Below are 15096 nucleotides of genomic sequence, written 5' to 3' on the forward strand. Positions count from 1 at the left end.
TCAAATTTTAAATTTTATATTTGAATTTTTAATTTTAAATCTCAATTTCAAATTAAAATTTTAGATTTAATATTAAATTCAATTTTAAAATTTCTCTAATCTCAAATTTTAAAATTAAAATTCAAAAATTAAGATAAAATTTTAAAATATGAAGCTTTAAAATTTTAAATTTAAATTCAAAATTTTAAAATTTAATTTAAATATACATTTTCAAATCACAAATTCAAATTTTAAATAAAAAATAAAAATTTAATTTTAAATTTTAAGTTTTAAATCTTAAGTTTTAAATCTAAATTCAAATTTTGAATTTTAAATATCAACTTTTAAATTTTAATTAAATATCAAATTTTAAAATTTTGTGCACATTTTAAAATTAAAATTAAAATTAAATAAAATTCAAAAATTTAAATTGAATTCAAAATTTTAATTTTAATTTAATTCAAATTTTGAATATTTTAAAATAAAATTTAGTAAAAAAATTATTATTTGCAAACGGTAAAATTTTTTGTCGAACAACTCTGCAAAATTACTTCAGAAAAAATACTTTTCACGTAAAATTCAGCCAAAAGCTTTAACAATTTTTTACAAAAAATTAATTGAACAAAAAATTATGTAAGGGCCCGGACGATCCGCAACCCGCTCAGGTTAAAGATCTGAGGGAAGTAGGATGAAGGGAAATAGAGAGGTTGAGAGATGAGGCAGAGAGAGGTTGGAAGGAGGACATAAGAGTTAGGAGAATTAGGGAGAAAGAAAACTTGTATTAATTCTGTGAATCCTGTTTACATTACATTCGGTAATTATACTACTTGCTATCTTGAACTGAAATGAAAATTATCTAGTCTATGAGGGCTAAACAGCAAAAGTGATGAATCTCGGGATGGTCTGGTGGGCTGCCATTCGGTAGACGGGCCCCGTTGGCTTGACCGGTCCAGGAGTATTGTAACCGGGAGCGGATATCAGTTCGTCCTCCGCCAAACGCGGCTGTGCGGTCCGCGTTTTACGTCCTATCTGCGAATCTGCCGCCCCGCTCCGCAAGAGCTTGAGTACTTCCGCCCTTCCCCATCTCTAGATTCGGACGGTCTCGTCCTCTGCTCAACCTTCCCTTCCCTTCCTTCCCTTTTTCCTATCGAGGGATGCCCTAGTCGCCTTCTCGGACCTTTCCTCCTCGATGGCTAGCCGGAGTTCCTCGAACACCTCCCCGCCTGACCAACTCGCCGAATCATCCTCTCCACCCTGCTGGCTCGCGTGCTGCTACTTATATCTTCACTACCTAGTAAGTTTCTTCTTCTTCTCTTCTTACTTCTTCTGTTCTTCTTCTCTCTTTTTTTTTTTTTTTTTTTTTTTTTTTTTTTTTTTTTTTGAGAGAGAGAGAGAGAGAGAGAGATAGATAGAACTTTTTGCATAAAAAATCTACTTATTTTGGGCTTTTTGCAAAATCGGATCACCTTTTTCGTTTTTGCAGATTCGGTCAGCTTTTCAGCAAACTTACCAAATATCCTTATACTTTTTCTCTTCCTCTTTTTCTCTCCTCTTCGTTCTCTCTTTTTTTTTTCCGCCGAAAAAAAAAGCGAAGGCCAGGCGAGTAATATTTTCTTCTCTTTATTCTTTTTCTTCTTCTCCTGCTCTGAGCACCTTTTTTTTTCCTTCTTCATCTTCTTCTTACTCTTTCTTCTCTTCTCCTGTAAAGAGCACGGGGCCCCACGCGACTTCCGGCGTCGCCAAGCGGTGTCCACCGGCGGCGTTTCGGCAGGGAGGGGTCGGCACCGGTGACGCGAGCGCGCGGTGAGGGTGGGGGCGCGCGGAGTGCGGCGGCGAGGTTGACGAGGTGGAGCGGGGTGTCGCAGCCGGGGACGTCGCACCGGTCGAGGGCGGCGGTCACGCGCGCGCTGTTGCGATCTCCGACGGCTGCTTCTTCTTCTTCGTAATGGTGTAATGGTGACCGGTGCATGTAGCGGCGGCGGGCGGGCACGCGGGAGCGCCGCGGCTGCTTCTTCTTCGTCGTAATGGTGTAATGGTGCACCATTACACCATTAATGGTGAAATTACACCATTAACGGTGCACGCGGCCCGCGGAGCGGAGCCGCTTGTGGAGCTCCGCCGGGCACAACCGGCCGAGGGCCTCCTCGAAGCGCGCCAGCAGCGTGGCGTGTCACCGGCGCTGCCGCGCGGAGCGGGCAGCAAAGTCGTGGCCGAGCCCCCCGACCGACTCATGGGCCAGCACCTCTCTCTGCGGGGCCCATGACTGCACCACTATGCCCCTCTCCCTGGTCCGGTATGGAAACCCCTCCGGTAGCAGCTTCTCCAGGTCTGGCTCGGGCGGCGGCAAGAAGCGCTTCTCCGGGTCGTCGTTGTCGTCGCTCGGTGGGCTTCTGACCACCTACAAGAACCTGTGCCCGCTCTTCTCGATCCCCTTCGCGAGCTCTTTTAGCTGCGCCGCGGAGAAGCGCCCGACGCTCCCGAAGCAGAGGAACACGACGCTCGCCTTGGGCTGGGAGTCGAGCCACGCGAGGCACTCCTCGCCGCGCCCGCGGGCGTCGTCGCTGGATTTGACGAGCGGGCCGACGCAGTAGACGGGCGGGGTGGGCCGGGGCCGCTCGTGGTCGGGGACGCAAAGCCTCGCGGCGATCAGGGCGTCCACGGCGCGGGGCTCGAGGGAGCGGGAGGTGTTGACGATGATGCTCGCGCAGCGGGCCAGGCGCCGGGAGTGGCCGAGGAAGCCCTCGTAGGCCTCGCCGGCGCGGTCGAGAATCGGGAGGGGCATGTGGTCGGCGGGGAGCGGGGGCATGCCCGGGTCGCGCAGCGGCTCCGCGCCGAGCTCTCTGAAGCATTTCGCCGAGCGGGCATGAAGCATGGGGAGGTGGAGGAACACGGCGAGGGCGGAGGCGCCGGAGGTGAAGAGGAAGTAGGCGGGGAGCGCGAGCTCGGCGGCGACGTCGAGGGCGTCCGTGCAGAAGAAGTCGAGGACGAGGGCGCGGGGCGAGGGGGAGAGGGAGCGAAGTCCTGCGTGAGCGGCGCGTGCTGGGGAGGGCTCTCGCTGCCGCCGGCCACAACCTCGGCCACTGGTTCGAGCGGCTGCCTCGGCCACGACTTCGCTGCCCGCTCCGCGCGGTAGCGCCAGCGCCACGCCGCGCTGCTGGCGCGCTTCGAGGATGCCCTCGACCGGCTGCGCCCAGCGGAGCTCCACCCGCGGCTCCGCTCCGCGGGCCGCGTGCACCGTTAATGGTGTAATTACACCATTACACCATTAATGGTGTAATGGTGTAATTTCACCATTAATGGTGTAATGGTGCACCATTACACCATTACGACGAAGAAGAAGCAGCCGCAGCGCGCCCGTGTGCCCGCCCACCGCCGCTGCGTGCACCGGCCCGCGTGCACCATTGCACCATTACAAAGAAGAAGAAGCAGCCATCGGAGNTAAATTTTAATTTAAATTCAAATTTTGAATTATTTTAAAATAAAATTTAGTAAAAAAATTATTATTTGCAAACGGTAAAATTTTTGTCGAACAACTCTGCAAAATTACTTCAGAAAAATCACTTTTCACGTAAATTCAGCCAAAAGCTTTACAATTTTTTATCAAAATTAATCTTGAAACAAAAATTATGTAAGGGCCCGGACGATCCGCAACCCGCTCAGGTAAGAGATCTGAGGGAAGTAGGATGAAGGGAAATAGAGAGGTTGAGAGATGAGGCAGAGAGGAGGTTGGAAGGAGGAATAAGAGGTTAGGAGAATTAGGGAGAAAGAAAACTTGTATTAATTCTGTGAATCCTGTTTACATTACATTCTGGTAATTATACTACTTGCTATCTTGAACTGAAATGAAAATTATCTAGTCTATGAGGGCTAAACAGCAAAAGTGATGAATCTCGGGATGGTCTGGTGGGCTGCCATTCGGTGGTAGACGGGCCCCGTTGGGCTTGACCGGTCCAGGAGTATTTGTAACCGGGTGAGCGGATATCAGGTCGTCCTCCCCGCCAAACCCGCGGCTGTGCGGTCCGCGTTTTACGTCCTATCTGCGAATCTGGCCGCCCGCTCCGCAAGAGCTTGAGTACTTCCGCCCTTTCCCCATCTCTAGATTCGGACGGTTCTCGTCCTCTGCTCAACCTTCCCTTCCCTTCCCTTCCCTTTCTTCTCTGATCGGAGGGATGCCCTAGTCGCCTTCTCGGACCTTTCCTCCTCGATGGCTAGCCGGAGTTCCTCGAACACCTCCCCGCCTGACCAACTCGCCGAGATCACTCCTCTCCACCCTGCTGCTGCTGCTGCTGCTACTTATATCTTCACTACCTAGTAAAGTTTCTTCTTCTTCTTCTTCTNACCGCCGCCCTCGACCGGCGCGACATCCCCGGCTGCGACACCCCGCTCCACCTCGCCGCCCGCCTCCCGTGCGCCCCCACCCTCGCCGCGGCGCTTGCGGTCGCCGGTGCCGACCCCTCCCTACAGAACGCCGCCGGGTGGACGCCACTTGGCGAGGCCGGAAGTCGCCGTGGCGCGCCCCGTGCTCTTACAGGAAGAAGAAGAAGAAGATTTTTCGGCGAAAAAAAAAAAAAAACGAGAGAACGAAAAGGAGAGAGAAAGAGGAAAGAGAAAAAGTAATAAGGGTATTTTGGTCAGTTTGCTGAAAAACGAACCGAATTTGCAAAAACGAAAAAGGTGGCCCGATTTTGCAAAAGCCCAAAATAAATAGATTTTTTATGCAAAAAGGCCTAGATAGTACGCTATTCGTTTCGTTTATTTCATGTAGAAATAAACTAAGCTGAAAATGTGAATCAACTAGAATTCGAACTTAAAATTTCGGGTATCAACCACCAAGTACTCTGCCATTTTGCCACTTGTTTTAGGGACGGTCGGTTTGCTATTTTTCTTTAACTCCTCTCTTATTACCTCTACTCTTTTATTCTGCAGGCCTAACAAATAAATTCTATATAACTCACTTTTTCAGAATCTACGCGGCCTAATTGCTTACTTCCGTCTTGCTGGGTTTTGCGCCGCGGCCATCATGAATCTTCACAGCGTAGTCCACTCACTGCAAGAACAGACGAGACTCACAAGTGCACATGCATTTTAAGATTTGACGTAGTACGAGAACTGGGAACTTACCCTGGCATAGGGGATTGAATATCTTAGGCACCACTCCATCATCATCGGGCAATCCTTGATTAGTACATTCTGCGGAACGGATCCGAGCCTTTCGTCAGGCGAAATGCGCAACTGCTGACACCGGAGTGCGATCAAGATGCTCAGCGATCGAATGTTCTGCAGCCCGGTCACCCTAGTGAGCTTTGGACAGTTCACAATCTGCAGTTCCTGGAAAGCCTGCAGGTTTCCGCTCAGCGGCGGCAGAGAAGTTAGCTTGTCGCAGCTTCTGACCACGAAAGAGTCGAGCGCAGAAGGAAGCCACTCATCTGGCAAGGAAAGCAGCTCCGGGCAATCCTGTATGAGCAAGTGCTGCAGCGAATTGAGACTGTTGAGCCCGGCGATCGAAACAACTTCTCTGCAATTTGACAGTTCCAGCCTCTCCAGCATCGGGACGTTCGGATCGTTAGGGAAGAAACCAATGAACCCGCGGTAGAATTGGTAGGATTGAGATGCGGACGGCGACTGCTCGGAGTTCTTTATGCATAGATATTCGACGGAGGGGAGGTTGTGGGCCGCGAGGGCAGACGGCATCTCTTTGTCGTCGGACAGAGTTAGTCCTCGGAGTGCGGATATTTTCTGATTGCACCAGAAACCAAGTCAGATAGTCGAATGCTAAGGAATTCAGTATTGTTTATGATTCTTGATTGGTTTTTGCTCCCATCGTGTCGTTTCATTAGCTTGCGAACTCTATCAGCTTTTTGAAAAGGACGTGACAAGGAAAAATTTCTACTACATTAATTATTTTCCTCGCGCGTGTGTTTGAAGTAAACCCATGAATGTATATAGCTTGTAAACAATCTGACAATAGAGAAGCTCTGTAAGATTCATCTCTAAGTAAAAAAGAAACTCGAGGAAAAGCCAATACGTGAAACAAAAACATTACGAAACCAGTCCTACGGTAAAAGAAGACAGAAAAGGAGAGGAGTGTTACCTGAACGTAGTCGCATTTATTTTTGTGACACCATTTTACGAGCCTGGGACAATCAACAACTTCCACGGGAGTAGGCACGGAGCAGAGCTTTTCGTCACACGACAGATGGAGCTGAGGACAGCACGCTAAACGCAAGCTCGTGACGGAAGTGAGCGTGTGCAGGCCGCTTACTGAAGCGAGCCTCCAGCAGCGAGCGATGTGCACATATTGGAGCTTAGAGTGCAGGGACAGCTCAAGCTCATGAATCCCGCAATCACTTATCTCCAGTTTCTCGATCTTGCGGAGATTGTCCAGCCCCAGCAATGATGTTAGCTGCTGACAACCCTTGATACTCAATATCTGAAGAGCAGGATGGCTTCCTTGCTCTTGACACAAAGAAAGAGACTTCAGGCTCTCGCATTCGTAGATATAGAAAGAACAAAGGGCGGGGAACGACAGGAGTTTCCATAGCTTTGGGCAGTACTTTATCGAGAGCTGCTTAAGTCGAGGGAAGTCTCCGCTAAGCACTCCAACCCACTCCTCCCACTTCGGCATATGTTTGAATTCGAGCTTCTCGAGCGATGGAAATGCAACGCTATTTCCGCAAAACTCATCACCGAGTTTCTCTACACCTACGCCAGTCACAGAGAGAGATGTAAGAGACGGAAGCCGACCCAACGGTGGAAGGAAATTGGTCTCTCTGCTGTAGCAATGAGTTAGGAAGAGGGTGGTGAGCTGTGACAGCGCAAAAGGATCGCCCATCCAGCAAGGGAATTTAGTACCAGTGTATCCATCTATAGTCAATTTGGAAATGTTTCTATGAGGCCGGAGCTTATCGAGTACTTCTTCTATGTTGCTGTTATTCGCTTCTTCGAAGTCGTTCGAACTCACTTCCAAATGAAGTTGCCCTTCCTCTTTATCATTCCCATTCTTGTCAACTTCTTGATGCTCAGTAACAGGCCTTGTCCACTTCAATTTCAAGTTCCTCAAATTTCTTTTGCTTTCAAGATTGATCCTCTTTACGTGCTCTAGATCAACCACATTTTCAAGCCCTGAGATGCATAATGTTCCTCCGAGTTTCACCAAGTTCTTCAACTCACCCAATCCTCCGTGTCTATCATCGCTTTTACCTTTGAGAGACGCCTCCAATTTTCGGAGATTAGTCAACATTCCAAGCCCATGTGGTATGGGGCGAATCTTAGTGTGAGAGATGTCAAGAGAGCACAGGCTGGTAAGCTGTTTTATGCAGCCGGGCAGTTCTTTAAGTCTGTAACAAGAGTTCAGATCAAGAAACCGCAAGCTGGAAAGCAGAAATACTGTTTCGGGCAACTTCTCAATTTTCGTGCTGTGAAGTCGAATGTACCGGAGGTTGATAAGGTTCCCGATTGCTTCAGGTAATTCCACCAGAGAAGAACAATGCTGCAGATCGAGCGTTTGCAAGTTGTAAAGAAGGCATACTAATTCAGGTAGCTTCTGCAGTTTACGCCCGATGACAGAAAGGTAGCGCAAGTGTTTTAGGCCGCCAATTGAATCTGGTAACTCGCTCAATGCATGCAGATTCAATTCAAGCACCCGTAAGTACGCCAACTTTGAAAATATAATTTGAGAATCAGTCAGATCAGTGTCTAAGCTATAGTTTAGTAGCGAGCGCACGGCTCTAGGGGGGTTCTCAGCGGAGAGAAAATTGAGTGACATTTGATTCTCGCTGCCGTATAGATGCTGAACTATGTTCGAGATGTAGAAGAGCATCTCATTCCCGGAAACTGATTTTGCAAGATCGTGGAGCATGTCATGCACTCTGTACGTGTCTCTGCCGTACTTGCGGAAGGAATCTAACAAAAATCTCCCTTGCAGCTCGTCGAAATACTCTCCGCCTATTTCTTCCAAACTCTTGTTCGCCTTTGGGTGGATGTAATTGTGTGCGATCCACATTCGAACGATCGTGTCTTTCTGGAACTCGTGGCCTTTAGGGAACGCGGAAAAGTACAAGAAGCACGGCTTAAGATGTTTTGGCAAGTGGCTGTAGCTCAATTTCAGAGCTGGCAGGATGCTGCTTCTTCCCTCATCCAACTCCCACAAGTCGCTTTCGAGTGTATCTATCCATTTTTCTTCATCAACTTCGTACCGAAGAAGGCCTCCTAATGTCTTCAGGACTAGAGGCAATCCACCGCACTTCTTGACAATCTTGCGGCCGATCTCAAGCAAGTTCGGATGCGCGTTCGGGTCGTGTCTGCCAAAAGCATGCTGCTGGAACAACCTAATGGACTTGTCTTTGGGCAGGTAGTCGAGATGGTACGGCGGCATAGTCTGAATGTTCTTAGTAACTGAACTGTTTCTGCTGGTGATCAAAATTCTCACATATTCTGCGCCGATGAGGGGAACTCGGAAACATTCCCACAGATTTCGATTCGCATTCCACATGTCGTCCAGCACAAGTAACACGCACTTCTCTTCAGTTTCCTTTCTGAGTGCTTCCTGCAGCGCACTGAGTTCGGTAAGAGCACAAGGTTGGTTAGTCATAGACTCGATGATTGCTTTTGTCACCCGCAGAATGTCGACATTCTCGGATACCGACACCCAGGCCCTTCGATTAAAATGTGGGCGCACTCTCGGATCGTTGTAGACTAGCTGAGCCAGAGTGGTCTTCCCCAGCCCACCCATGCCGACGATCGGAATGACGGCGAAATTGGAAACACTTGCAGAGATCAGCAGTCCTACTACCTGTAAGAAAGATTGCTTACATAGTGAACCCAAGAACATCGACTGAATAAAGATGAAAGTTAATTTATAAATGATACTATAATAATTAGTACTTGGTGATAAAAGATTGGGTGAGACAAGTCTGACAAAGATATTAATCTATAATAATTAAGTTAGCTTTTCTTAATTTTGACTTTTGCCTCGTATAACAACTTATATTATCTTCCGAGAGGGTTTTATGCAATTAATATGTACTAAATTTAAAAAGGGATGAAATGTACAAACATCTTAAATATTCGCACTTTTGCATGTAGTAATCGTTTAAACTTGTAATGTTTTTGCATCCAGCTTCCCCAAACTTCATCAATTATCTCATCCAGCAAAGTTACTAACTATGGGATGATTGAGTTATATGATCGAACCATCTGGCCCAGGTGTTGAGTCTGTCAGAATGGGATGGGTTTGCATGAGCTGCGAGTTATGTCTGGCATGCGTAGGGTCACATTAGCTGGGCCGAAATTGGCTAGGGGCCGGCCCGGCATGACCCGCCTTTAAATTCGGGCCGTGCGATGCTAGGCTCGAGCAACCTAGACTCTGGGCCAGTACGACCCTTTGGCCCGGAAGGCGAGGGCCGTCCCCCGTGATGGGCTTTTGGTTCATTTGACCAAAAACACCCCTCTCAAGATCTGCCTAGCAGACCTTGGGAGGAAAGCTCCTGGGGAGAAGGGCCCAAGGCAAATTGCTTAGGCCTTGGGGTCCAGGACTGTTGGCCCGGCTGGCATGGTCCAAGCGGGCCGTGCCGTGCCAGACCGCCCACCCTTCCTCGGCCTGGCACGATCCAGGCTCGTTTTAGGCCGTACCGAGCCGAGCCGAGCCGAGCCGTCGGAACCTAGACGTGAGGCCCAGCGTGGCCCAAAAGTTCGGGTCGGGTCGGCCCGGCATGGGTCCTAGTTCTACAGTATCCGTGTCGTGTTGTAGTCCGGCCCGCGGCCTTGCCGGGCTGGGCGACCCACGTGCCGCCGGCCTATTTTACACCCCTAGGCATGCGTGAGTTGCGATTGGAGGAAAGTTATATGGTCTCTTTTGTAGGTCATAAGCGCTGATTGGAGGAAAGTTATATGGTCTCTTTTGTAGGTCATAAGCGTTATGTGTGTTTTGCGGTTGGAAAACTATTCCAATAGTACGTACAGATAGAAAGGGCGCAACCATCATACTCAACCACAGCACTCACGGACTTCGATCTGACTCAACCTATGTGAACGTAACAATCCCTTTCCAACATCTGCACCGTTAATGGAGCACGTGCTGGTAGAAAGGGCACACTCATTGCACTTAAGGGCTAAACCAAAGTGCTCACGAACAGCAATCTAACTTAACCCATCTAGACGTTATGCCTATTATTGGGCCTCTTGCCGTTAGGTTGCTTGTGGACCGTAGCTCCACTCAACTTATTAGGCTCATCCGACTCAATTTATTAGTCTCATGAATCTATTATCATAGGGCAAAAAGTTGAATTTATTTTAGCCCAATAATAAATAGCCAACATCTTTGACATTGATTAGTCTCTCAGTTGGGGCTGGATGATATTGAGTGTACCGTTGCAATAAAGAAAAGACAGGATTTTACTTGGATGTAGGATATATTATGCGGACCAGGCAGCAATTGTCTTAAATAGTATAGTAAAATAATATATTTCACATTACACGATTGCCTAGGACAAAATAATGGCTACTAAAATGCTACATTTTGCCGAGTGGAGCTAGAATACTTGTAAAAGTATTATGTGAGTGGTACTTTTGAGTTTTTAGTCATTGGATGGAGAGATGTGAGGTTGAGATGATGGTGGTAGGTGGTGGTAGGTGAAATAGTGTTTGATCCAAGGGCTATTAGTAATCAAGGAGTAGATCTAATGGCTAAAAACCTAATAGCATCATTGGGGTAATACTTGTAAAAGTATTCTAGCTCAATTCCATTTTGCCACTCTATTTTTTCTAAATTATGTCCTTATCATTCTATAGTTTGTAAATTATAATATTTTATGTGAGATTTTAGATAGTCTTATATATAAGATATAATCGACATAAAATTTTTTAATTTGGCTTAAATATTTTGGATAGTAAATAGGCCCAAAAGATTACGAGAGTTAAGCATGTTAGGACAGAAGTAGTCCTAAAATGGGTGACCCTCGAGAAGTTGGGATGCCACAGTTGGTATCAAAGCCAATTAGCAGCTGAAAGTGTGAGATGAGTCTTAGCTGAGTCAGAATTATACAGCGGGGAGAGCAAGACTCTTACACTGTTGACTGTTGTGGATGGAGCACAGTTCACCATAAGGTCAGTTTAGACTAGCGATACAAGTTTCACATCGTCTGATATTTGTGAGTCTAAACTTGACGAGAATGTCAGGACTTAAGAGAGAGAGAATGTAAGACTACTCTTAACTGGTCTTAAATATTTTAGATGGTGATTTGACCCAAGAATTTAAGAAAGTTAAGTATATTAAGACGGAAGAAATCTTATGATGGATAATTTTCTGGGAAGTTGGAGCGTCATATTTTAGTATCTTACATACCAATTGATCTCTATAGTAATATAAAGAGAAAACTATAGGATAACAAAATAAAATTTTAACTTTAAACTATAAAATAAAAAGTGAGAATCTATTAAATCACAGAGAAAGGGTCAAATTGAAATATCTCCTAATAATTAACAACCATGAATTATAAGGATTCTAATTAAAATAAATAATCTGAAGATCCAATACAAGCCAGTCACCTTCAAAGCATTAGCAATTAGGTTGTCCACAATTTCCTACAATATTACATTAGTTATGAGTGGCCTAATTATTGGCAAGATTTTATTTCAATTATTAAATTCTGATTTGTTTTATTAAAAATATTGAACTGCATTTTTTTATTTTAATTGGATCAATAAAATTTTAATTTTGATGAAGTACAATGTAGCAGCTAATTTAGCTATCAAAAGACGACATAATAACAAGTACTACTCATTTCAAGTGCTATGTCATTTTAAAAATTTTATTATTTAACTATCTATTATTTCCGAGATGGTGTGACAACTTAATTAATTAGCAACCAAATTAATTATCTTCAAGCCATACATATATCAGCATTCGATCATGTCATCTAATAGATGATTTGTTGACTGAATAACCTATTACTTTATTATTAATTTATTTAAAAATTAAATTTAACTGATTGTAACATAATAAATTAAATAAAATTAGAAATTAAACTTGTTTAAGTTAATTAAAATAAATTTAAATTCTGTAACCAAAATGAGTTAACTTCTTTAACCTAATAAAACAGCATCAATTGTTCAATTAAATCTTGCATCACAGTAGGTTATCACATGTTGTAAAATACTGTTGTAAAATACTAAGGTTGGTAATTATTATTATTATTATTATTATTATTATTATTATAGGTCATAATAGGCCAGATGAAATGTATCATAACCGTCCGAAGTTTTGCTTATTTACAAATAACATTTAAATTTTAAAATTTTCATTATTTTTCACTTAAACCTTCAAAATTTTACATTTCGATCACTATTGAGGATTATATATACTTTAACAATTTAAAGTTTCTAATATTACTTAAATGATCAAAAAATAATGGAGGACACAGCCCGACAATATACATACATAGAAGGATCTTTAATTTCAACATCAAAATTCAGTCTTACAATATAGAGATTAACTTTTAGCATTTAATTTTACAAATTATGTATCATATTTATGATCAATTTTATCTACAAATGAAATATTTGGCATCATTGCACGTACACACGTATTTTTTATTGTTCATTAACTAATTGTAAAATTTTAAAGGTAAAATCATACAGAATGTTCTTATACGGTGGGCTATTTTAATTCAGCCCTCCAACCTTTTAAAATTTTAATTTTACTATTCAACATTTCAAATTAATCAATTCGAGCTAGTTAAAGATGTTTTTCACTTTAAAATTTAGATTAATTACTAATTTTTATGAATTCATAGTTACAAAAATTATATAAAATATATATACTCTATATATATATATATATATATATATATATATATATAAGAATAATAATTTTGAAAAACTGGATGACTTTCACAGATTTTAAAGTTCTAGTGCATCTAACTCGGTGTAATTAATTAATATTAGTCGGAGAGAATAATAATTACGCAGATACGTACGTGCCTTCTCTCTGTCGCCCTCCCTGCCTAGAACGCTCGACTCGTCGATAAGCGAGCTGCTGCGGCTGCCGCCGGCAGCCGGCGGGTCAGACCCCTGCCGGCCGCCTCTCCCCGTCTTCATCTCTCAGGCTGAGCGCCAGACGGTGCTTCGTTATCTCCTCGATCTTCCTCTTGATCTCCCTGAATGACAAAGCGCAGGAGCGGTCGCAGACGATGGACAACCCCGACGACACGTCTCCGTCGGCGATCTTCCTCTTCTTCTGGAACGAGCTGGAATCCGCCATGCCGTCTACCCGCCTTCCTTCCACCCTCAACTGCAGCAGCCGGTACTGCCACTCGCCGACCGCGTCCTCGACGTCGCACGCGACGCCCTTCAGCTCCCGCAGCCACAGCTCGGCGGAGCTGCTGCGGACGTCGCTCTCCTCGGCGTCGTCGAGGACCGCCTGGATCCGCTGCTGCATCGCCCGCAGCAGCTGCTCCATGTTCTCCTCCTCGGTTCTCTCGGCGGCGTCGCGACGCAGCCACGGGCGGTGGTGCGGTTCCGCCGACGGCCGCCACAGCGCCCGTCGCAGCACGGCCGCCAGCTTGCGCCCCGCCCATCGGACCGACGATGCGAGCGCCGCCGCCNTTGCATTTCCACTTAGGGACTGTTTAGTATAGGGATTAGTTTAACTGTCCTTTTTTTTTTTTTGTTCTTCTTGTACTTCTTTCTTTCTTTTCTTTTTAACTCGTTCTACTGCTGCTTCTTCTTCTGAATAATTTTTTCTTCTGCTCTTTCTCTCTCTGCTACAATTACCACCGACTGCTAGTTTTTTTTTTATTTATTTTTATGTTTTAAATGATAATGCAATCTAGCTAGCTTTTGGGGTGAGTGAAATTGAGAGTTCTGGATTCGGTGGTTGCGTGGGCCAGCTACGTAAAACTGCTTCTTGCGCCTTTCTTCGAAACTTCCTTTATTCTCTCCTCTTCTTTGGCTCTTTTTGATCTTTCCTTTCGTTTTCTTTTTGTTCGTTTTGATGTCCGCTTTTACATTCTTGTCCGCTTTTGATCTTGATGTCCGCTTTTACATTCTTAGTTGATATGTGATGCTTTTGTTTTTCTTTTTGGTTTTCTTCTCTTTTTTTCTTTTCTTTTCTTTTTTGTTTTTCTTCTGTTTTTCTCTTGTATCTTGAGTTTATCTTTTTTCTTTTCCTCTTTCTTTCCTCTCGAGATCCTGGATGTCTCAATCTGTAGCTTAGTTCACTCTCTAATTGAATGAAGCGGTAGCATGCTACATTTTCTTAAAAAAAAAAAAAAAAAAGAATAAAGAAAAATTTTATTTTTATCTCTACAAAGTTTAATATGCGACCATAAAGAATAATTTTATATGTATAGCTGAAATTGGAATAATTTGATATGTACTTACGATATAGAGTTTTTATAAATGTAAAGTTTTTATCATAAAATTTATAATTGGCTTCATAAAAATCAAGAGCTCAAATAAAAATTATTGAGTTTAAATATTTTGGATCTCTAGTTTGCGTCTAACAAGCTATTCGCATAGTGAGCTAGCTAGTTAATTTAATTACATTTGGTATCAAAATGAATTTGTCAGTTGAAAATGCAAGACGAATTTTACGTTGTTTGGTGATCTTGAGTTAGGGAATAACAAGAGAGTGTGAAATGGGTCTAGTATCATTAATGACTTAGTACGTAGTAGCAATGTGATACTTAGTAGCAATACGATACTTCTCAAATTATAGGTGACAAAATATATAAAAAATCCTCTTAAGCCATATGTCTGAGCTTTTAATTACGGCAATTAAACCCAGTAAATTTTAAATAGTTTAATAGGTCTTTTTTTTTTCAATTGAAATTACTAATAACATGGTTGCTTAATTAGTTACATGTCTTATATACAATCTCATAAAGCTTCAAAACATTGAGAAAGTTATTTTTTTCTATTCTAGTATGTAAAGAAAATAACAAATATATAATATTGCTTCACTCTATTATTCAATTCTCATAATTAATTATCAAATTTGGAAGGGAAAAAATAAATTTTTTTATATTTTGAAGTCTATAAGACTATGCATACGACATGCAATCGAAATTGCAATATAGTCTTAAATTATATAGAATCATAGTGTAAAAAAAATAATAA

General features: G+C 43.6%; 1 protein-coding gene and 1 pseudogene across 1 annotated transcript; both read right to left on the minus strand.

The window, feature by feature from the left end:
- On the minus strand, positions 2150-3381 carry LOC109709102 (annotated as a pseudogene).
- On the minus strand, positions 4954-8823 carry LOC109709103 (putative disease resistance RPP13-like protein 1). The gene is made up of 3 exons (XM_020231172.1): positions 6071-8823; positions 5101-5715; positions 4954-5026 (listed from the first exon to the last, which is right to left on the minus strand). Exons 1-3 carry the CDS (start codon positions 8807-8809, stop codon positions 5024-5026), a joined length of 3357 nt encoding a protein of 1118 aa, XP_020086761.1. The 5' UTR covers positions 8810-8823; the 3' UTR covers positions 4954-5023.

This window comes from Ananas comosus, linkage group 4, assembly GCF_001540865.1.
Source record: "Ananas comosus cultivar F153 linkage group 4, ASM154086v1, whole genome shotgun sequence".
In the NCBI taxonomy this organism is placed as follows: domain Eukaryota; kingdom Viridiplantae; phylum Streptophyta; class Magnoliopsida; order Poales; family Bromeliaceae; genus Ananas; species Ananas comosus.